This window comes from Microplitis demolitor, chromosome 2 (assembly GCF_026212275.2).
Source record: "Microplitis demolitor isolate Queensland-Clemson2020A chromosome 2, iyMicDemo2.1a, whole genome shotgun sequence".
In the NCBI taxonomy this organism is placed as follows: Eukaryota; Metazoa; Arthropoda; class Insecta; order Hymenoptera; family Braconidae; genus Microplitis; species Microplitis demolitor.
In genome coordinates this window covers 21,919,212-21,943,377 of record NC_068546.1, presented here as the reverse complement: position 1 = coordinate 21,943,377, position 24,166 = coordinate 21,919,212, and the positions used below count along the sequence as shown (strand labels likewise).

Genomic DNA, 24,166 nt, shown 5'->3' with positions numbered 1-24,166 from the left:
ATGTGATTTCTATAAAATCCGGCATATCTGATTCTTTATGTCTATTTTCTATTGATACGCATATATGAGTAAAACAACAAATATTCCTATAGGAATCCATCTGAATACGCCATGTGGGAACTTAGGAATCTAAGCTGCATTCCCATATAGATTTTTTTATAGGGAAGTTGGTAAAAACTTGATTATCTCAAGTAGTAAAATGACGTCTTGATGAGTTCTGAATTAGTTCCTATTTATGATTTGGACGTCTTATCAACATCGTTAAAAAGAGTTCTTTTTTCTGACTTCGCAAATAAGACCAGTATGAATTTACCATGACGTTTTCAAGGAGCTCCTAATTTTGACATCATAAAGAAGTTTAAAAATGAATACATTTATACATCACAAAATTGACGTCTTATTTATGGAGTCTTCAAGAACTTTTAATTAAGAGTTCTTAAAAATGACATCTTGAAGAAGTCATAAGACTTCTTGGTGATGCTTTCAAAAAGACGTAAAGCAGTCATTCCGACTTGAATACTGTCTGAGTAGATTGAATTCATACCTATTCAAATTTACAATAAAATGTAAAATTCAAATTACCATTTATTTACTTCAATTAATGAAATTTAAATGTCAGAACTGTAATTAAGTAATTGAGACATAAAATAATCATAAATCATACAATATGTCTCCCAATAAATAAATAAACATCTACGTATACATAAACAATTACAAAGTTAATAATCATGTTTAAAGAAGTTTATAAAATATATTATTTATTGTATTGTAATGTAATACATTCCTGCAGGTGATTTATGTCCTCCACGTTTACAACCGGCTTGCAAACCGACGTCTCGTTCAGACGAGTTACTAATATTAGGTCCGGATGATAATTATTGTATAATATTATTTGAACACTTCTTTATATAAATTTTAAATAGATCATAAAATAGTATACATTATCTTTGTGATTTATTTAAAAATATCAAGAATCAAATAGATAATAGTTATGATATGATATCAATTTAGTAAAAGGTAACCGTCAGTTCTTTAGTAGTAAGCAAACTAACGGGACATAATCAATAACCAAACAATACTATCGGTGGCGAATCAGTTCTCCCATAACTGTTGGAATAAATCTATGGTATTATTTACTTTAAAATATTTATCATCCAAACTTGTTGAATAAACAACTCGAAATTTATAAGAGCGGGTAAAAATATTTGTAATTTAAAAGTTTTAGTGCTGGTGTAACTTACGAATCAATACCACGCTTATCTCTACGGCAAATATATTTAATATATTTAGGAAATGGAGCCTCTTGCATCAGCTTTTAAATCCATCGGTTCGCGGTTCATAAATAGACCATTTAAAATATCGCAAGTAACTCGCGGAATTACATCGCAGGAAATTTTTACTAGAGAAGACAAGTATGGAGCACACAATTATCACCCGCTACCTGTTGCATTGTGCCGTGGGGAAGGTGTTTTCATGTGGGACGTCGAGGGAAAGCGGTATTATGATTTCTTGAGCGCTTACTCTGCAGTTAATCAGGGTCATTGCCATCCAAGAATTTATAAAGCTATGATAGATCAAGGAAAAAAGTTAACTTTGACCTCCAGGGCTTTTTATTCTGATGCTCTTGGAGAGTTTGAGGAATTTATTACTAAACTATTTGGGTAAGAAATATTATAATTAAAAAAAATTTTTTAATGTATATTGTTGCATGTAAATTGTCTAAAATGATGTATAATTTTCAGCCAAAACTATTTTAACTAGTTTTTTTCTTACTAATTACTAATTTATTTTTAACTCAACTTGGATTAATATTAATCCTGGTGGAAATTTTTCAGACTTTTCTCTGAACAACTCAGTTCTAAAGTTCTAAAGACTTTTTCAGAATTTTTCAGTAATTTTTCAATAATTTTATACTACAAATGATCCCTATAAATTGATACCACCGATATCTGATCCCATTGACAATTTATTTTTATCCGTAAATCATTTTATTTTTTAAATTTATAACAGTGAGTTTTAATTACTCATGTTATAATAATTAATTAATAATTAATTATTTTATGAAATTTTCTGCTAGGTCAGTTGTCGGGATCAGTTGTCATTGAACCGAAGATTGATCCGATAATTGATCCAAATGACAATGCGTACAATATTATTGGTTTTGTGTGTGCGTAATTACAATAGTATGTTAACACACCCGCACTTGCAATGGTATTGAAAAAATTATCTAATGGGATCACTTTACACCAGAATTAAGTACTCTAAGATAAACCATACCATACAGTTATATTTGAATAAGAATTATCGTTCAATAAATTGTTGAATCATTTATCGCTCTGATGAATCGTCGCTATGATCAATTGCCTAGTTCATTGATCGTCCCACCGCTTCTAAAAATAATTTATTGTATAATTAAAGGTATGATAAATGGCTACCAATGAACACTGGAGTAGAAGGAGGCGAAACAGCTTGCAAGTTAGCACGCAAATGGGCTTACAAAGTCAAAAAAATTCCTGATAACAGTGCAAAAATATTGTTTGCTGAGAACAATTTCTGGGGACGAACACTGAGTGCAGTTTCTTCAAGTACAGATCCTACTTGTAGCTCTGGTTTTGGCCCATTTATGCCAGGCTTTGAAATAGTACCTTATGATGACTTAATTTCGCTGGAAAAAAAGCTCAAAGATCCGCAAGTTTGTGCTTTTATGGTTGAGCCAATTCAAGGAGAAGCAGGTGTTGTTGTTCCTAAAGTAAGGATAAAGATTACTTGATAATTTAATTACTTTCATTGGAATATATAATTAAATATCTCCATTATCTTGAGACTGATAATAATTGTTATTGCTCTGAATTTAAATTAAATGCTACAAGTATTTAATGTATGGATTTTTATCAAAGACCTATATCTGAAATGTTTATTTAACAATTAAAATTTATCAGATACTTGGAATTTATATATTTATTCTATTTATTGCAGGATGGTTATCTAAAAAAAGTGAGAGAGTTATGTACAAAGTACAATGTACTCTGGATCGCAGACGAAGTACAAACAGGGTTGGGAAGAACTGGAAAACGTCTTGCAGTTGATCATGAAAATGTCAAGCCGGATATTTTGATCCTTGGGAAAGCATTGAGTGGCGGTTTTTACCCCGTTTCTGGAGTTCTGGCTAACGATCCAGTGATGCTGTGCATCAAACCTGGAGAACATGGTTCCACGTATGGTGGTAATCCTCTAGGATGCCGAATTGCTATGGAAGCAATGAAAGTGTTGGAAGAAGAAAAACTAGCAGACAATGCGCAGAAACTTGGCGTGATATTGAGAGAAGAGTTGAATAAATTGCCGAAAGATATCGTAACTTTGGTAAGAGGCAAAGGACTTCTTAATGCTATTGTCATTAATAAAAAATTTGACGCCATGAAAATTTGCATAGAATTCAAAGAACATGGTTTGTTAGCTAAACCTACACATGGCCATATTATCCGGCTTGCGCCACCACTTGTTATAACCGAGGAACAAATTTATGAATGCTGTGATATTATGTCTAAAGTTATTCTTAACTTGAAATCGTAATATATTTATACAGGAATACCCCCCGGGTAAAAAGAATTACATATAATTATAAATAGTTATATGTGAAAAATGACCCATTATAATTATATATAATAATATGTTAATACATATGCCAAAAAAATTGAAAAAATTCAATATGACCATGCGCAATGTAAAACAATATAAAATCAATATATATAATTATATATAAGTACTTATATAAGTATTTATATTTTAGACAGGTTTCAAGGATTAAAAAAAATTAAAGGGACACTTTTCCTTTTAGAATCGATGAATTTTGTAGCAAATTTTTAAATTCAGGCTTTCAAATTTAATATATTTTTTATAATTAAACATATAATTACATTAGCTAGTAACTCTACCTTTTCTGCGTAAAAAAAAACTTATATATTGTATACGATTGTATATAATTATATGCGATTTATCTCTAATTATATATATTTTAAGTCCACACATAATTAGATATAATAATATGTGGATATATATAATTATATATCATAAAAACCATTGTATATATAATTATATAGGGTCATTTTACATGTAGTTATAGATACATATATATTTTTATATCTAATGGTATATGGATTATATATAATTAGATATGAATTGCATATAATTATATATAATCATATATAATTATATCATTACACACAATCACATGTAATTACATGAAAGTAGGTATATATATATATATATATATATATATATATATATATATATCATTGTATATATTAATGTATAATTATATAATTTTACCCGAGATTCTATAATTTTTTTAATCAATTGATAAAATTTTGATACACTTGTGACAGTTGAAAGTAATTGAAAATTAAAAAGTGGGGAAGAGGGGGCACTGTCTGCGAATGCCCTTAATTCATATTATAATTTCTTTACACAGTATTGTATATAAATATATATGATTAATAAATTTTAATCTATACCATAATTGAAAAATACTAAAAAATAAAAGCATTCATAAAAATAAATAAATATTTAAAAATTACATAATACATAAATATTTTTATTTATCTGAAAACATAATACGATATTATTCATTTAGTTTATCAAGTTTTAAAAATAAATAATAAGAATTAAATAATTTATAAAATTAAATGAATAAGAATAGGAGATAGTCCTAAGATTTAATTCTGATAAGACTTATTGATTGGTGATAATTTTTTTGCTACTGATAATCAAGCGCCTGTTTAATTATTTTTTTTATCAACTGTATCTTAGATAACAATAATTATTGTCTTTAATGAATAATTTTAATCAATCATTTATCTACTTTGCGTATAAATATTTTTATTGAACAATTGATATACTTGCAAAATGCTATAAATAAAAGCGATTATCAATAAGAGCCTCAGATACTCATTTGAACTCGGCTGACACAATTTATTGGAGTAAAAATATAAATAATAAATAAATACATTTTATTATCAATACGAGTTTTAAAGTTATTTTATTTGAATAAAATAATGCAGTCATTGAGAAGTTCCATAGTTCCAGCATCTCGGAATGCAAAACAAGTAAATCGATTAATCAGTACAAGACAACAGGAAATAATTAAACGAGATGAACAGTATGGTGGTCATCATTTCAAACCTTTGCCAGTGGTCTTAGTTAAAGGTGAAGGCGCTTTGCTATGGGATATTGATAACAAGAAATACTATGATTTTCTCGCTGGTTTTGCAACTTGTAATCAAGGTCATTGTCATCCACGATTAGTTAAAGTAATGAGAGATCAATGCGGTAAATTACATCATGTATCAAGAGCATTTTTTACGGATCTTCATGGTGAACTTGGTGAATATTTAACACGACTATTTCAATTTGATAGATTCACCCCTATGAATACTGGTAATTATTTTGATTTATTTTTTTATAAATTTTTAATTTCTTATTATTAAAGTTTTAATTTTGATAATTGATAACAATCTGCAGGAGTTGAAGCCGGAGATTTATCAGTAAAATTAGCAAGACGTTGGGGATATCGTAATAAAAAAATTCCCAGTAATAAAGCCACGGTATTGTTTGCCAAGAATAATTTTTGGGGAAGATCAATAGCCGCTGCGTCGGCGTCAACTGAGCCCATGTGCTTTACGGACTTTGGACCTTTTGTGCCGAATTTTGAAAAAATTCCTTATGATGATTTGGGAGCTTTGGAAGAAGCATTGAAAAATAATCCGCATGTCTGCGCTTTTATGATGGAGCCTATTCAAGGCGAGGCTGGAGTTAAAATACCCCAAGTAATTTATGTTTGATTTTTTTTTTTTTATTAGTACATTACATACCGAGGGAGAAAAGTTGGACATTCCGACCCGAGTGCGCAGATGTCGATGCGCACTTTTTTTTAAGCGGGAATATTTGAAAAATTTTCTTTTTACAAAGTTTTAAATCGTCGTCTAAGAAAATCCTTAAAAAATCTATAAAAATATATTTCTCAGCAATGTATATTAATTTCCACCATACACGAAAAGAAATGTCAAGTAAATATTCATATGCAGTATAGTAATGGTTATATTACTCTATAGTTTGTGTTACTATGCTGCGTAGGAACATTTACTTGACATTTCTCTCCATCTACTTGTACCGAAAGTTTAAATTCCTGCCCTGTTTAGAGGGAAGAAAATCGTTCACTTCTTTTATGGGAAAACGAATGGTAAAAATTTGCACATATGCCATTCAAGAGACAAAAATTTTAATTTTGTGCAGATTTTGTAAAATTAGTATATTACACACTTAGGGTGGAAAATAGGACTTCCTATCCGCCTTCGGCTCAAGACAATTCTTCACTTGGCTTGAAATGTTATTTTACTCCCTAGGCATGTAATATACTATTATTTTATTTTTAAAAAATTGGCAGGATGGTTATTTGAAAGGTGTAAGGGACTTATGTACGAAATACAACGTTCTTTGGATCGCTGATGAAGTTCAAACAGGTCTTGGTAGAACTGGATACAGAGTAGCTGTCGATCATGAGAAACAAAAGCCAGATATTTTAGTTCTAGGAAAAGCTCTTTCTGGTGGAATGTATCCGGTATCTGGAGTACTTTCATCTCATGAAGTATTTAAAATAATTAATGATCGATAAATTTGTTAATTTAGAAAATAAATAATTACACTTTTAAATTTTTGCAGATAATTATGAATTTGGATACCGGTAGCCATGGCAGTACTTTTGGAGGAAGTCCATTAGCTTGTGCAGTAGCTTTAGAGGCAATAAAAATTCTCGAAGAAGAAAAACTTGCTGACAACGCTGCACGACTTGGGAAAATAGTAAAAGAGGAATTGGAAAAAATTCCTAAAGATATTGCGAGTGAATTTAGAGGACGTGGACTGCTTAGTGGTCTTCAAATCAATAAAGATTTCGCTAGTGGGTGGGACATATGTTTAAGACTGAGAGATAAAGGCTTGTTAACGAGACCTGCTCATGGACAATTTCTAAGAATTTCTCCGCCTCTTGTTATCAAAGAAGATCAACTGAGAGAAGGACTCGATATTATTAAAACAACTTTACTCAATTATTAAAGAATATTATTCTTTGTTGAATTATTTTTACTTTATGTCTTTTAATACATTTCTGAATTACGGCGGAATATTTGTGCAGTTATAAACTCTTTTAATACTGGAAATATTTTAATGATATCTATAAACTAAAGTATCACGTGTTTTATTATTACAAATTATCAATATATTTTTTTTCGGTTTTCAATATTAGTCGATAGTCTTCTTTATGCAAAAGTTTTATTTACTTTACCCATTTACTATTATAATCTATTAGAAAATTCAACCGGACACTTTCCATAGGAAACTATAAGAAGCACTAAGGAAAAACCCTAGTACCTAATCGGGTACTCGGTTTCTTACCTTAGTTGAGTTTTGTAAGAGCTTTTTAAGAATGAAAATGACATCTAATTATTCATCTTCATTAAAATTTTATTAGATTTTATAAGTATGAACTATAGAAATTATTGGATGGTTTAAGCGAGAAATAAAATTTTCTCATGAAACCTCATTCAATATCTACATGATAATAAAAATAAGTTTAATTTGATCCAAATTTATCGGCGGAAAAAAACATTCCTACTTTCTTCAATGTTTTATTTTTAAAATAAATAAACACATCTATAAAAAATTTGAATAATATATTAACGTTGATAAAAACTATTACAAAAATCATTAAATAGCTTCATTGTGTTTTTTCAAATGTCTTTTGAGACTAAACGCCTGGGTGAACATCTGATCACACTGCAAACATTTAAAAGTTTTGACTGAGGAATGTAAACTAACATGTCTCTTTAAATGCGACGAAAGTTTAAATCGTTTACCGCACAGTCTGCACTGATAAGGCCGTTGATTATCATGAGAGGCTTCGTGGTTTTTTAAATGACTAGATTGCGAAAAGGCTTTATTGCACAATTTACACACGAACGGTTTAACTTTCGTATGTATTCTCAAATGTTCTTTATAATTACCTTTTTCACTGAAAGACTTATCACAATATTCACATTTATGGACTTTTATTCTCTTATGAACTCTCATGTGAACTTTAAGATTGTACTTTTGGCTAAATAATTTATCACAGATTTCGCAATTAAATAAACCATTGCCGCTGTGTAATTTTAAATGTCCCCGCAAATTTTTTTTCATGCTAAATTTTTTTCCGCAGATCGAGCATTCAAATTTTTGTGAATTCAAATTAATTTTGTTGTTTGTTTGAGTTACCTCATTTGAAATGTTTACCCGCGAACTTGAATTGATATTATGAATTTTCAAATGCTCTATTAAATAGGAGGGATAAGCGAAAGTTTTTTGACAGACGTCGCACTGATGAATGTTAGATCCAGTATGTAATCTTATATGAGCATTTAATTTACTCTTTGAAGTGTAGGCTTTATCACAATTGATGCACTTGAATGGTTTCTCGCCAGTATGAGAAAACTCATGAGTTTTCAACTTCGATTTTTGGGAAAATGATTTATTACACGTCAGGCATTTATGTTTTTTCTCTGGTAAATTTACTAATTCATTGTGATTTGAATTATTTTGTACTGACAAATTGTCATTGCTCGATAAATTTTTCTCATTACTCAAAGTCTCACCGTTCAAATCATCGGGAAATCTTGGAAATGGAATTATTTGATCAGATAAATTAGAGGAAGAACTTTGGATTTCTAATCCTCCTCTTACTAAATCATTTGTCGTTGGATTTGCTGCTGAAAGATTTAAATTTTCAGGATAATTGAAGTCAATTGAAGGATTGTGTCGTGGATATGCTAGATCAATTGCTTGAAAACTGAGATTTTCTGCTATTGGATTTGAATCATCACCGATTTCTATGCTATCATCACATGATGTGTCTTCATTGTTGGCACAGTGTGATAAGTTATGATTTATCAATTGATTCCTGTTGGGGAAAGTATGATTGCATAGAGAACAATGGAGAGCACATGCTGGTCTCTCATTTTTTTGTGATAGTTCAGTTGACAACGAACTGGGCCTACTTAAATTAACAATCGATTCATGATGATTGTTAGCGATTATCGAAGGAGAGATTGAAGTATCTGGATTATAATACGGGTTCTGTGATTCCACGATGTGCATGTGAGACAAAGAAGTTGACTCTTGGATAAAAGGAGCATGGATGCGACTGTGGATTTGTAACTCTTGATAATTTATGAATACAGCACCGCAGTCACTGCATTTTAGTGTCTTTTGCGAGCTCTCTATTGGTGTTAATCCTTGATTTTGTTGGTATAATTTACAACCTGATACTGTTGTGTAATTTGTCAGTCCTGAGACCTGTAGATAATTATTTTAATTACTAAGGGAATTCTCAGTGTCTCCCCACTTTTTATTAAAAATTTCCAATGGCTCAACTGTTATAAGAGTATTAGAATTTTATTAATTAATTAAAACCTTAATTGAAAAGAGGAGAATTTAGCCGAGAGATGCCAGCATAATTTAAATCCGGATAAAAATAAACCTGGTTTAAAAAACTAGCCGTCATTGAAAATTTTAAAAAAATGAGGGAGAGTCCAGTCTGAGAATGTCTTTAAATTGACAAGTAATTATGAATTAATATCAAAACAATAATTACTCGAGCTGCTGCTTGTCTTAAGGCTCTATCAGCTGCTCGACATTGCTCCCGAAATAAAAGCGCAGATTCAGCTCTTGTTACACAGCGATCGCATAACTTTTCTGGTAATCCATCACCTTGCCATACCTAAATCAATACATATTTTCAAAGACTGATTGATTATTCTAATACAGAATAATTATTAATTAAAATATTACCTCTAAGCAGGATAAAGAACGTAATTTAGCAGCCAGTGAAGTCTCAGCAGGGCCAACAAAAAGACAAATCATTTTCTTTCCATCTTCTCTTAAACAAGTCCGACATAGTTTACTAATATTCTCACTATCTATTTGTTTTGTGACAATAAACATTGTTTTAATTTCACATAAAATTACTGTTTAAAAAAATATACTGTATTAGGAAAAGTATATTAATAATATAAACATGATACATATTTTTTATAATTTCATAATCTTGCTGCCTACTGGTTTATTTGTTCAGTATTAACTTTTATTTACAATTTTATGATGTACAAAAATAATTTCATTATAGTCCATGTGTTCAAGTATATTTTTAAAATAACTAATTATGTTGTTAATTATTTGATATTTATTTTATTTTTTTTAAAGCTTCACTTTGGCTCAATAATTAAATAAAAAGACAATTGATTCAGAGAATATGATTTATAAATTAAAATAATATGTAATTAGGAGAGAATTATTTTGTAGGTTAAAGGAAATGTCAACGAAATGATAAAAATTTAAAAAAAAGTTTGGAAATTCCTGCTATCACTCTTCAAGTACGAATCTTGTAATAAAAATATCAATTAAAATTATTTGAGAAATTTTTGAAACTAAAATTTTTTAATTTTCATTAAGTTTGAATAAAAACACAATTTTTGGAATTTCTCAATCAATATGTCAGAAAAACAAGACCTGACTTATCAACAACTAGACAAATTTCAATCTTTTTTACCACTGGAGACACTGCCGGGAAAAGAAATATTTGAAAAATGGAATTTCTGATCAGAAAGTTGGTGGACATGAGTTGCAATCAACTTGACGACAACTTTCAGTTGTGTAACTGTTGACAAGTTGGCTACAAGTTGCGCAGAAACTGGACGACAATCTATTGCCGCAACTATCATGAAGTTTCTGAACAACTTGTAGTCAAATTGTCGGCAACAGTTACACGAGCTGAAAGTTATTGACAAGTTTCTCGAAAAGTTGCCGTCAACTTATGGAAATGCCAACTTTTGCGGCCAACTTGGCTATCAAAGGAGTTAGTTGCTTGTCAAAAAGTTATGGTATTCATTAATTTGCGACCAAATTGATGACAAGTTGTCGACAATTAGCTTTTGCAACTTTTGGCTACAGGTTACCGCCAATTTTCTGAGAAAGTGTCTATCAACTTTGGAAATATCAATTTCTGCGGCCAACTTGGCTGTCAGGGTCAACCTAAACAAAATTTAAAAAAAAATATAAACCAAGTATCAACAATTTGTACTACGATGATTGTCAACAGAAAATGTAAGAAAGTAATTTTCTGAAAAATGTGAAGCTAGGCAGTTTTCTTCAGAGTTTATTTTCTTCTTCGACGACGTCGTTTAATTCTCTCACTGAGTAAATCACATCCTGGATAAAGCATCGAACAATCAGCACCACCTAATCCAAGAACTGATGCTTTAATAGACTCAAACATAGCCAACCATGTTTTTTGTTTCAACATTTGTCCTGATAACCAACTCGTTCCTAAGCTAAAGGTAATTATGACTTCATTATTATGATTCAAAAGTTTAAATTAATTAACTGCGTAGAGAGTAAACTTTACCTCCAGATTGGTAACCACAATCGTTGGGCACTTGAGGTTTGTATCGAATGTTTATTGTCTCTGCATAAAGTCCATCGAAGGCAACGACCTGAATCATTGTTTGCTACCATAATTGCTTCGATAGACTGAAGCACTCGATGAGAGAGTTCGTTTAATTCTGCATTGCTACTATACGGTGACGCGTTGCGTTTAAATCTCGGTGCATCGTCAGTCACAACTGTTGTGCTTCCGGAATTCTAAGCAAAACATTCCAATTAATCTAATTAGGCCATAAGGATATACTATTCTGAGACTGCTCTGACAGTTATTTGAATATTTTTTTACTTCCCGCTACGAAAATTTGAAATTTAATTTATTGTTTGATTCTTTTCAGAGTTAATTTAACATGAAAAACAAGTTTTTTTCTTTTAAATTTGAAACCGATAAAATCTTTAGCTGAATTTTTTTAAAATATCCTGAGAAAAACTATTTTTATCTCCTTATTCTTACTGAATTATCAATTCTATTTATTAAATGTTTTAAATGTTAAAATAAAGTACCGCAATTGCCATGAGAAGTTGAATAATGAATAATCCAAAGGCCAGAAATGCTAGAGCAGTCAATGCTATTTCAAAAAAGTCTTTTATTGATAAATCTCCTTTTGATTTATGGTAAGATGGTTTGTGCCAATATTCCTCCTCATCATAATGACTGGGTGAGTGATAATAATGTTCTTCATGAATTATTGGAACTACATCATCATGAGAGGAGTGATGTTGTGGAGGACCATAGTGTTGCGGGGGACCATAATTTTGCGGAGGACTATGATGTTGTGGAGGACCATGATATTGTGGAGGACCATGATGTTGAGGAGGGCCATAATGTTGAGGAGGACCGTGATGATTGTACGTATGCCCAGTTGGAGAAGATGATATGTCATCTAATAATAAAATTTAATATTAACTGCATTATTTTTTTTTTCAGATTGAGAAAATTTCGTTTCAACAAATACCATAATCAGAAGAATCATATTGTGAACTGATCTTGTCTGGAAATATTGGCGCAGGCACAGCATAGCCTGTTACTTCACCATCAAACTCTTCAATTCCATGTACGTAATTTTGCCCGAATTTTTTAGTAATTTTCTGTTTTGGAGCGTAGTGTCGATAAACGTCATTCAGGGTTGTTGTTCTATAATTTTTTAAATACATTTAAAATTTTCAAATTAATTTCAAAAAAGTTTAATTGTGCTGTAAAAAATTGGGAGTGATTACAGATTTTATTTAAATCCGAATTTTTCCGTCACTTAAAGTTCCGGGATTTAAAAAAAAAATCACTCTGTGTACGGAGTAAATATGGAGTTTGTTTTTTCAGTGGAGTAATTTCAGAGTACTCCGGATTTTATTTCACTCCGATTTGGAGTTTTAATTCAAAAATATATTCCTTTTAGAAGTTGATTAGTTGCACTCTGAGGGAATTAAATAAATAAACAGCCACCCGCTCCGCTAATTTTTTACAGTGTATAGTTTTTAAAGTAAAAAAATATTACCTCTGAAGCCATTCTTTATATTTACTACTACCCTCGTCAGATAATAGCTTGTCATGCACTGTGACGTTGTCATCTCCTAAAAAGTCTGGCATAGAGTTTGAAGATACAGAATCTTGACGTCGTTTAACCCGTATCGATCTCATATTTTGAAATATTCCTTCAGCCATAAATCCATGACATAAATATTCATTCATCCTTTTTCTACGACATATCAAAAAATTTTTAAACTTTTTAAATTTTTTAACCAAAAAAATAATCTCAAAATCAAACTAAAGAAATCCAAGAGTAGTGAAATCACAGGATATTTGAATGAGTATTTTATTATTTTTCTTTCTCAGTCTTTGATGATTTAATTTTTTTACAAGACGACACAAAAAATATATATACTACCTGATAAAAGTTATAATTAATTACCTATGATAATTCATCTCTTTTAAAGCTGCTTCATATGTTCCGTTGACTTTTATTTCATCTTGGCTTTTACCACTTGCATTTTTGTATAAACTTGACAGTAGAAAAGTTCCTGGTAGCAGATCTACTGAAAGTATATCGTCTTGATTGACACAAAAATCATCACCGTCGTAATAACACTCCTCCGCGACCAAACTATCAATAATTAATATAAATATCAATAGAAACATTTTACAAAAAATTTTAGTGTTTTTTGAGCATCCTTCTTTATTAAGAGTACGGTTAAAAATGACGCTCCAAAAACTTTGGTGACACGCTCATGCTTATAATAATTGCTCTATACGCTGGATAATCATGTTAACTGTAACTGCGCTGGTGCACAAATGCTGACAATTAAGTCTTTTAAGTACAGAATTTGTATTTAAACACTCTGTCTCTACACCCATGTAAAAAAGTATCTCATGAATTTTTGCTAAAATTAAATAATTTTAATTTCTACTTTTAGTCCTGTCGATGCCCACAAAAAACGGTGCAAGATCATTTTTGGTATGAACTGATTTTGAAAAATTTTTTTTTTAAATTCTGAAAAATATACGAAACAAAAAGTTGACCTAAAGCTGATGTAAAGTTTTTTTTTTTTTTTTTTTTTTTTTTTTTTTTTTTTTTTAAATTTAGATGTAAAATGAAATATCTCGGAAACTATTGATAAATTATAGAGACAAATTAGTATTATTGTGTGATGGAATTTAATAACTATCAATTCCACTTTAATATAATTTGAACTGAATAGTGATGTAATTTAATTAATCATAATATTGCTACATAAAATAAAAAGAATTGATTTTTAAAATAAATAAAAAAAATAACTTGTTCTCAAATATTGGTTGTAATGAATCTCAAGTAATATAAGTAGATAGTAAAGGATAGCTACGAGCAAACAAATTTTACATAATCCCCCATATCTGTTTTTAGGTTCTGACTAATAAATTTACATTTTGAAATCCGACACCAATGATTAAATATAAGTTTATTAAAAACCACTTAGATAGCTCTTATGACTGTTTTAGATAATAACAAATCGTAATAGTATGAGAGTTGTAGGGGATAAGCAGAGTAGATGATAGGACCTTTTGTTCCCTTGGGAACGTGCTCACCTGTCTAATATCTCGGACGAGTGGGCTGTATTCCTTCACGGCATGTTCGTGCTGTTTCATAGCTTTCCACTTGAAAGCTTATAACATTTATCGCCCACTTTCCACTGGTTTTTTATTTTATATATTTTCCATAAATTCACTAAAAATAAAACTAAATAAATTGTTCAAAGCGCGAGGTATTTAATGGACGTGTTTAGGGTCCATTGAAACTGTAAATCTATTTTTTTTATTGATTTATTTTTTGTTAGACATTATTTTCGGGGGAAAAATGGGAAAAATATTGTGAGGTGAGATATATAATAAACTCACCCTCGATTTCTTTGATGCTTGATTAATCACTTATATACTCAATTGGAATGTCATGATTTCGATGAGTGTAAATATGATAAATATTTACCTATTGTGTAGATAATTATTTTTGTTGGAATAAAAATGTCTGGTTCATAGTATTAAGTTGTTTCTATTGATTTAGGCGAGTAAAACAAAAACAAATTAATGAGACTTTGGAAATAAGTTAAGGGATTAAAAGGTAAATTCTTCAACTATCAATGAAAAAATTAATTTTTAAAATATATGGCCGAGAAGAATAGTATATATCTTCAGTATTGTCGTATGTATGCTGTTTTGCTGGCATGTATTCCTGAATATATGTTTTTTTGTAGGAGTACTGCGGTCTACATTTATAGATTTTCCATGCATTGGAATAAACTCTTATTTCAACATTTTTCAAAAATTTCTTAAAACGTTCTCTTAAACAAACGATTATTTTATTCATGTCATGAAAAAATTTTTGCAGAAAAAAGTTTGAATGCATATGAACTCTTCTTCCTAAGGACTTAAATTTTTTTGAAAATTAACCCGTTAGCACTTAGTTTTATTTAATAGTATATTATTTTACTTACAGGTAAGGAACAAATTCTGGATGCTGAATTTTTTATTTTTGCACTCTAAAATCCTGTGGAATTCAAAAATCCGAAAATCAATTTTAAAAAATTTTTCTCTGACTGGGTTTTAATATTGAAGCTGCAGAACTCTCCGAGGAAAAATCTGTTAGCGCAAAAGCTGCAAAATAAAATTATGTTTAAAGCCATTAGCTCATCTATACAATAGTGCACATTTTTTTTGCGATCTTTTGTACATGACAACGACCAGTTATGTTCGTGGGCGTTTACATTTCAACAGGCATGCGCAGGTATTAACCAATCGTACACTTTAATAAAATTAGGAAAGTATTTCTTTTATTTATTTATTTAGTTTTTTTATATACTTCAATTATTATTATTTTTCTGCCTCAACCATTATTGTTAAAAATTTTATATTTTTCATACGGAAATTTATTTTTTATAGGATACACTACTATCCAGACAGGTTTACTGAAATAATAGCAGCTACAAATTCAACAAAAAAAATGTCCATGTTTTTGCAAAACTTGTGTTTTTGATTATTCTTCCAAAAAAAGGTAAATTTTCTTATAATTTATAAAATTTCTTTCGTTTTATCAAATTTCCTACGAAGTCATATATATGCATATCTCTTAAAAACAATAAATTTATTTTACATACAATCAAATAATTATTGCATGTATTAAATGTTGTATTGCATGTTACTAAAAAAAAAAAAAAAATAAAAGCGAGTTTGATATTATTAAGTAAACAGCTATATCTCTAATACTCTTACAGAATAACAGTGTAAACTGTAAACATTTGAGTGAGGAATAAAAAAAATGATGATACTAGGGTATGAGAAGAAAAATGGTCAGGTATAAGTGGGGATGCGGGTGTGCGTTTGCTGAGATTTCGAGGGCGAAGATTCGACCAGCCTCTTTTGTGATGAAGTAGAGGTGGGAAAAGAACAATATAGGGTTTGTAAGCTGTACTACGAACACGTGTTACCTGTCAGAGGATTGGTACAATATTTTCAGTTAGGCATTAGGGAATTAGTAATAGATTAGCTGGTGATGAGACCACAAACGAGATTAACATCTATTTGATGAAAATCATAGCATTTAGTGATTTTGCTTTTGTGTAAGACTTTGATAGTCACTTATTATGCATAATTTGATCTAGATTAATTGAATTTATATGTACTGATTGAATTCAATGCGTTAATTTAAACATGAATTGTGATAAATGTCCTCGTGAAGTGGTTTATAGTTCACAGGATATAGCTTATAAAATAGGTGAAAGTATGAAAGAAGATCTTGAAATGTCGAATCAATCTTCAGAGCATCCGGGTTACTGTGATTCTAGTGATAACAGTGTCATTAATGACCAAAGAACTAATTCGCGATTAATTTCTTCTTCTATACCAAGTGTTTTTTCTATTGACAGTATACTGGGCAGAAAAGAGGATCGAAAGAGTGAGTCTGAAGCAGAAATTAATGAACAATGTGATGCTAAAATGGTTAAAAGTGATCAAGAGTGTAAGGATCAAGGTAATTTAGTACCTTTGGGCATACCTACGAACTCTGCGACTTTGTTTTATGATCCCAGTAAGTGATCTATTCTTTATTTTTTTTTTATGTTTTGAGAAGCACACTGAATAACGATATTTAATAATAGGTGGTGGAAATTATCCAAGTGGATTAACGTTTGAAGGAATCGGAGACCCTGGATATTCTACAGCCTCATTAGCATCAGCATCTCTTATTTATAGCAGCTGGTTTAGCCAAACAAAAACTAATCAATTATTTGGGCTCCAAGGTAACCATTTTGGCTATTATTTTTACCGAATGAGATATGTAAAGTTTACACGATTAAATATTAGTTATTATTGTTACTTAATTGAATTTTGAAACTAATGCATGGTTTTTAAATGAAATTCGTGGATTAGCTTTTGTTGAATTTTGTGTAATATTTTTTATTTTATATAATATGTGATAGAAGAGCTTGTTATAGTCATAGCGCTATTTGTTTGAGAATAGATTATATGTCAATGTTGGCTGTCAAAATTTCTACCAGCGGGTTTAGTGATGCTATCTTTTACTTTGAAGAATATTCTATATTATTCGTTCAATATAGAATTGCAGATACGAATTTTCGTAAGTGGTAAATACTTTTCACTAGAAACAAGTTAATATTCACTGCCAAGTACTGATTTTCATGAATTAATTTTCTGAGGAATAGTAAAATTCAATTTCCTTTATAGGTAGAGGAGTTAGAAAATTTGAAATATATTTATATAGTAAATTTAAGTTACTGCTGACTATTTTTATGTTTTACGAACAATAGAAATAGGAGTTACGGGTAAAATCAAAAGGAAATTGGATATTACAAGCAACATATTTACTTGTTAATGGACCACACGCACGCAAAGGTAGCATCAATGTCTGCCAGAGAATTACTTTTCTATATTTCTGTGGCGTGTTTACTGCAAAACTTTATGTGAATTGCCAGATTTTCAGGCTTTATTACTCTTAAAAATTAATTTAATAGTTTCATAATTTTATATTATTTATAATTTAATAATAACTTGTTTGTTAAATTTATGGATTAGTACCTTGTCATCGCAAATTTCAAAGCCTTTTTTTCGTGAAACATTTTTTCCAAAATTTAATTTAGTTTTTTGCGCTTTAAACAATTTTAAAAAAATCAAAAGCGCGCCTTTAAAGCCAACCTGTTCGTTTATCAATTTTTAAAAATTTATAACGCTATCTCGACTTTTTTTTAATTAAATTGACCACTGACGTATCTACTCCTTCCTAAAATATCCTCCATCGTATTAAAATCCCATTTATCAACGTCATTGCTCTAACCATCTTCCATAGGAGTGCTAAATGTTTTTGCACACTCGTAAATCTTTTAGCTCTCGTCTTTCATGGAACTACTCATAGAATACATCACTTTCGAGAAATTCTATGACTAAGTCATAGATTAATCTTACACATCAATACTCCTTTTTACATACTCTAGTAATACATTTTTTTTATATTTTTTTTTTCTCGTAAAAGTATCAACCGATGATTTTATCGACGAGTTCTGTATTAAAAATAAACATTTTTTTTTTGCTATGAAAAATATAAATGTTTTACCCATGTCCTCTTAAAATACGCTGTATAAAAACACTTAAGGTCTTGACTAAATACGCGACATTTTATTGTTTACTGATTGTTTGAACACTTGTCAGTTAATTATCGGAGTAAACTATACAGGGACAGCGATTCATGTATTATGAGTGGCCATTTTTATGTTAATAATATAATGTCGTTAAAAGAGACGTTAAAAATCCTAAATAAATATTGAATTCAAGATCGGTTATTTTTTTGTTACATTGAAAATATCTTTAAATATCAACTTATGTACATTCCATATAACTATATATCATTTATTTTAAAGTATATTATCAATTCGTTTATGACAACTTTTATCACGATGTTTACTACTATATATTATAAGTAATAAATACGGAAATAATGTATTTTCACACTTAAATGATAATCGTCAAATATGTACTTTTTTTTCATAAATTATTTATAAATATGAGCGAAGTAATTATCAAAAAAATTTGTGTACATATATATGCATATTAATAATAATTTTTTGACAACTGTTTTAATGACAGAAAGTCTCTGAAATGATATCAATCTGAACATACGACGGATCAAAAAAAGAAAAGTAGTTCTCTAAACTATTTTGAATAGTTACTGGCACTAATTAACTTAATTTTTCAAATTCTTTTTGATTTTTTGAATTTTTGTAGACTAAAGCAAAACACAATTTTTCAAACTCGTTAAAATTTATGCATGAAAGAGAATTTTTGAGATTGAAAAGTTCAAAAGTTTTGGGCGGGAAGTTTTGGGTTTTACAGATTTTTTTTAATAGTATGATATGTCTTGTGATTTTAGCACCGAAACCAAATGGCAGAAGATCAAGAAAACCTGGAATAGACCGAAAACCAAGGCAAGCTTATAGTGCTAAACAACTAGAACGACTTGAAGCTGAATTTAAGGTAATTTTTGAATGATTATATGGAAATTTTTCTCTGTAACATGGCGATTTCCGACGGGGATGAAATAGCTACTGGAGCCGAAAGCGTCGGCTGACTCACCCAAAGTCTGAAATCGTGTTTATCCCATCTGCCGCGTCAGAAACATAGAAACTGAAATCTTGTCAAATCGCAGTGGTCTGAAATCGGCTACACGAGTTTAAAATAAATAAAAATTTAATTTTTTTATTTTCCAGGTTGATAAATATTTGAGTGTAAGCAAGCGCATGGAATTATCGAAAACTTTGAGTTTAACTGAAGTTCAGATAAAAACATGGTTCCAAAATAGGCGAACAAAATGGAAAAAACAGCTAACATCTCGACTGAAAATCGCTCAAAGACAAGGTTTATTTCCACCAGCTTATCTAACACCTACACAATACCCTTTGTTACCTTATTACGCTTCGCCTTTAATATTCAATCCATCATCTGACGATATCATGCCATCGTCAATTTCTGTTAATCATTCTATATCTGCTGAAGAAATGGTTTAGATTAATTTAAGATATGTCTTTGTCTAGTGATAATGATAATAATTTAATCATTGAACTGCATTTTATGTATGTTCATATTTTATCAAAAAACTCATCAGTACACTGTGAAAAATTCCCATTAAATTTTATTATGGGTGCATTGTAACCCCGGACCATAAGAAAACTGGTACAAAATTTACAAGTGTCCCATAGTAAACATATGCGCATAGGTCTCAATTGTGTCGTCTGCGCATACGTTTACTATGGGATACTTTTAAATCTTGTAGCAGTTTTCTTATGGTCCGGTGTTACAATACGCCCATAGTAAAATTTGTTGGAAATTTTTGGCAATGTATGAAGTCTAGATATTCATTAATGTTAAGATGATGCTGGTGGTGCCAGCGGTTGTATAAACTATAGCAAAATTTGTTTATTCTGCAATTGAATATTGTTTTAATTTGTGTTTACTTTCATAAAATAAGTTCCATTAATAAATGTTTGTATAAAATAATGATAATTAATTGTAATGAAAAATTCATATCAGTACAATTTAATAATTACTGAAGTGTATAAGCTTTTCATATTAAATTAATATATCAAAATCTAACAACAGTTTAATTTATAATTATTGCAACACCTATTTGAAACTGATAAGTGAAATTAACATCATTTTTATGCTTTATAATCTATAAAGTTTCTCAAAAAGTTTTCAGTAGTATTTGCTTCGTACAAAACAGCGAAATAAACAACGGAAATTTTCTAAGTATCACAATATACAAAAGAAAAATATAAATTATTAATTAACTTTTCATTAGTATATACATTTTATTTTCTGAAACATGTTAGTGATAAAATATAACCAACAATAAACAAACCTTTTTAATATATATTTATCATCCAATGAGTATTATTATGAAACTGTAAAAAAATAAACTTTCACTTATTTATGGATTTTAATTATATTTCTTTTTAATTTATTACATATTTTATTGAAAACGCAACTTTAGTATATATAGTAATACAGAAGATACTAAAATATAATTATTATATAACTTTAGAAAGAATTTACTCTGCGCCATAAATTTTTGATGTTAGTTACAATTTTTAAAGTTCAAATTTTAATTTTTCCCGCATAAACAATAAATTTAAATATTTATCCTTCAATTATTTACATTTTAACTATAAATTAGTCTGGAACTTGTCGCTTTACAATTCATATAATTCTTTTTTTCCATATGCTGTTCATTAACTATTTAATTATTTACAATTCTTAACATAATTCTCACGAAGATTTTTATATTCATTATTTATCTGATCAATATCATTAATTAATAAATAACAAAGGTGTATTTTAGCCATTCCATCATGTACTTTTCCTCCGAGAACATAATCTCCATCGCGTTCTAAAGGAACTTCACAACTTGTACCACCGCCAAAATCGAATAACATATTAGATTCCAAAGCCTTGCTAGCGCCATCAGTAGCCTTCAAATAAATTTATACTTTGCATTAATTAACTTTTTTAATTAATAATAATAATAATAATAATAATAATAATAATAATAATAATAATAATAATAATAATAATAATAATAATAATAATTGTATATTTACCTTAAAAATTTCTGTAATATTGATATAATGTTTTGTTGGTCCAAAAAATGAATAACGACTTGCTACTGTATTTTCCAACCTCATTTTTATAACTACAATAATTACACATTAGGTAAGACATTAATAAATGTTTTCATATATGTATTTATGATCATGATGTAACGAATAAGAATAAAAATGATAAAATACCAAAGTCAGCTCTGCAATATAATTCTTGATTTGTACTTTGTGGGTAACAGAAACATCCGTAAACAATATTGTTATTGTATATTAACAAGCCGAAAAAGAGTGATGAAAAAATATAATGTAAGTTTTGCATCTATGAAAATATAACAAATAAATATATTTATAATAAAAATTTTATAAATAAATTATTTAATTGTTCTTACTTTTTTTTTGATGCGAATCGAGTTTAACGATTACTTTACTAGATTACTTAATATCAGAAACAATAATATGATATTAAATGATGACGAAGTTATCTATAGTAAAACTATTTAATTTTTTAGCCTGCGGTTCTAATGACGTCTATGAGAGAACAAAACAAGGAGAAGGAAAAAAACAGTTTTTTATCTTTCAGGAAACTTTAAAAATAGACAATGCAGGTTTTAATTAAAATTTTTTTTTATTTTTTTAATTAACTTGAAACTGTAAATATGGAATATTACTACACATTTTTAATATACTTTATTTTTTCAGGCAAAATTTAAATCGTAGATTGAAAGTACTAGATGTTAGAAACGTACATTGATATAAATAGCAGGAAGAACGTATTGGAGACGTAGTTGACGTACGAAATGTAATTAAGACTTGCGTAATTGGAGACGAAACCTTTTGAAATTCGCGGTAAAAAAATGAAACTCATCAGGAAGGTATTTCATTGGTAAAAAACGTCGAGCAGTCGGAAAAACAAAAATAAAATTTTCAGCAGTTTTTTTAAATTATTTTAGTCTTGCAAGAGATAACTAGACTCTATACTCTCTAAATTAGTTTACGAGTCATCAGTAGAGTTATCTCCTGCAAGACCCTAAATATTTTTGAAAAGCTGCTGGAAATTTTTATTTGAAATTTTTAAATATTTAAATTTTGGCGCCGTCTATTTGAATTTGAAAATACTCCATAGTTTTTGTAGACCTTTGGCTGATAACTTAGAAAGTCGATTTGTATCGTCAGGAATCTGTGTAATGGGAATCTGTATTACTGATAATACAGAGTCCTAACGGATGTCAATTGTACAGATTCCGATTATGCTGATGTATATACGATCCAGATCCTGGTAATTCAGATCCCAAATATCAAGATTTCTCTTTAACAGATTCCCGATGAAACAGAGAATCCCTGATAGCCAAATTGACAACAAGTTGATGACAATCCACTGCTATAACTTGTTGCCATTAGCCGCAAAAACTGACATTTCCATAAGTTAACAGCAACTTTCTCAGAAAGTTGACAGCAGATTGCGGCAGTAAATTGATGCTAAGTGTCTGGAAAAGTTGGTAACAACTTGTAGTTAACAGTTACCAGAGCTGAAAGTTGTTGACAACTTGACGTCAAGTTGGTCACACCTCATGTACATCAACTTTTTAATCAGAAACTCTGGTTATCAGGGTGAATTCAAGATTTCCTATAGATTTTCTTGTTTGCTGTCAATTTCTCATTTTCTATAAATTTTCTCTCTGAACTCAAAAACATGGGGAAGTTTTGGGATTAGTCCATAGATTCAACCGTTTTTCAAATTTTTTAATTTTTCAAAGCTAAGGGGTGACTGTAGGAGTTGATGCACAAAAAGCTGCTAATAAAAACAATAGACATCACAATTTTTACTCAATATTTATAAAAAAAAAAAATAAATAAAACAGTTTTTTTCCTTCTAAAAAATCAATAACACATTGAATTCTCAATAATATTTCTAAAAACGAAAAAGTTCAGAGTATCATCTAGCGTTGCCATTCTCGGAGTATTTTCGTCTCTGTAACGAGATATATTGGGGTCATATCGGTCACACCGGGCATCCAGTTGCAGGATTCGATAGTAACATCTGAAAGAAGTTCTCCGCATCTCAAACTAATCTCGAAAAGTCATTAAGTATTAAATAGGATTATAATATACTCAATTTACTTCGGCACTCATACCTAATACTATTTTTAATAGAATTTATCACTCCAAGGAAATGAAATACAATAAGTTTTAGTTTTATTTTTAATTTTATTACAAGACAGATGTAAGATGTATAAAAACTTATTTTTTTTTCTATCGCAATTAATACCATAACTGAAATTTACTCAGGATTTAATCTGTATTTACTCCGCAAAATTTTTCCACTGCATTAGTCCTTAGGATGACGAACTTCTGTACACAGAAAATTTTTTATAAAAATTCTTAAAATTTGTGACGTCATTAAGCATCATTTCAAGAAGATCCTGCTAAATTTTCAAAAAAAAATATTGAAAAATAAGCCAGGGGTAGTGGGGAGAGACAAGTTACGCAAAAAAAAAGTCCCCATGCGAGGCAGGATAAC

General features: G+C 29.5%; 5 protein-coding genes across 11 annotated transcripts; 2 read left to right on the top strand and 3 right to left on the bottom strand.

The window, feature by feature from the left end:
* The first annotated feature begins 857 nt into the window (after positions 1-857).
* LOC103579684 (ornithine aminotransferase, mitochondrial) lies at positions 858-7,476 on the top strand. Of its 3 annotated transcripts, none has more exons than XM_008561160.3 (8): positions 858-1,126; positions 1,220-1,661; positions 2,419-2,749; positions 2,977-3,360; positions 5,058-5,433; positions 5,518-5,822; positions 6,440-6,640; positions 6,715-7,476. In XM_008561160.3, the coding sequence occupies exons 2-8, from the start codon at positions 1,294-1,296 to the stop codon at positions 7,102-7,104; spliced, it is 2,355 nt and encodes a 784-aa protein (XP_008559382.2). In that variant the 5' UTR covers positions 858-1,126; positions 1,220-1,293; the 3' UTR covers positions 7,105-7,476. The 3 variants fall into 3 exon arrangements, with proteins under 3 accessions (XP_008559382.2, XP_008559383.2, XP_008559384.1); XM_008561161.3 differs by having other exon boundaries at positions 858-1,195; positions 1,291-1,661; XM_008561162.3 differs by lacking the exons at positions 5,058-5,433; positions 5,518-5,822; positions 6,440-6,640; positions 6,715-7,476 and having other exon boundaries at positions 872-1,661; positions 2,977-4,035.
* A 185-nt stretch (positions 7,477-7,661) lies between these two features.
* On the bottom strand, positions 7,662-10,449 carry LOC103579683 (zinc finger protein 808). The gene is made up of 3 exons (XM_008561158.3): positions 9,874-10,449; positions 9,677-9,802; positions 7,662-9,378 (listed from the first exon to the last, which is right to left on the bottom strand). The coding sequence occupies exons 1-3, from the start codon at positions 10,024-10,026 to the stop codon at positions 7,756-7,758; spliced, it is 1,902 nt and encodes a 633-aa protein (XP_008559380.2). The 5' UTR covers positions 10,027-10,449; the 3' UTR covers positions 7,662-7,755.
* Positions 10,450-10,829: 380 nt separating this feature from the next.
* LOC103579681 (uncharacterized) lies at positions 10,830-13,832 on the bottom strand. The gene is made up of 6 exons (XM_008561154.2): positions 13,428-13,832; positions 13,014-13,214; positions 12,477-12,655; positions 12,025-12,404; positions 11,486-11,721; positions 10,830-11,411 (listed from the first exon to the last, which is right to left on the bottom strand). Exons 1-6 carry the CDS (start codon positions 13,652-13,654, stop codon positions 11,237-11,239), a joined length of 1,398 nt encoding a protein of 465 aa, XP_008559376.2. The 5' UTR covers positions 13,655-13,832; the 3' UTR covers positions 10,830-11,236.
* Positions 12,285-20,268, top strand: LOC103579682 (homeobox protein ceh-19). 5 transcript variants are annotated; one of them, XM_014441038.2, is made up of 9 exons: positions 12,285-12,369; positions 12,449-12,575; positions 15,483-15,770; positions 15,926-16,037; positions 16,258-16,418; positions 16,909-17,069; positions 17,140-17,280; positions 19,422-19,525; positions 19,759-20,268. In XM_014441038.2, exons 6-9 carry the CDS (start codon positions 16,979-16,981, stop codon positions 20,053-20,055), a joined length of 633 nt encoding a protein of 210 aa, XP_014296524.1. In that variant the 5' UTR covers positions 12,285-12,369; positions 12,449-12,575; positions 15,483-15,770; positions 15,926-16,037; positions 16,258-16,418; positions 16,909-16,978; the 3' UTR covers positions 20,056-20,268. The 5 variants fall into 5 exon arrangements, with proteins under 5 accessions (XP_014296524.1, XP_053592924.1, XP_014296525.1 ...); XM_053736949.1 differs by having other exon boundaries at positions 16,258-16,439; XM_014441039.2 differs by lacking the exon at positions 16,258-16,418.
* A 747-nt stretch (positions 20,269-21,015) lies between these two features.
* On the bottom strand, positions 21,016-22,125 carry LOC103579679 (uncharacterized). The gene is made up of 4 exons (XM_014440997.2): positions 22,038-22,125; positions 21,838-21,967; positions 21,649-21,740; positions 21,016-21,519 (listed from the first exon to the last, which is right to left on the bottom strand). The coding sequence occupies exons 2-4, from the start codon at positions 21,965-21,967 to the stop codon at positions 21,292-21,294; spliced, it is 450 nt and encodes a 149-aa protein (XP_014296483.1). The 5' UTR covers positions 22,038-22,125; the 3' UTR covers positions 21,016-21,291.
* Positions 22,126-24,166: the final 2,041 nt, after the last annotated feature.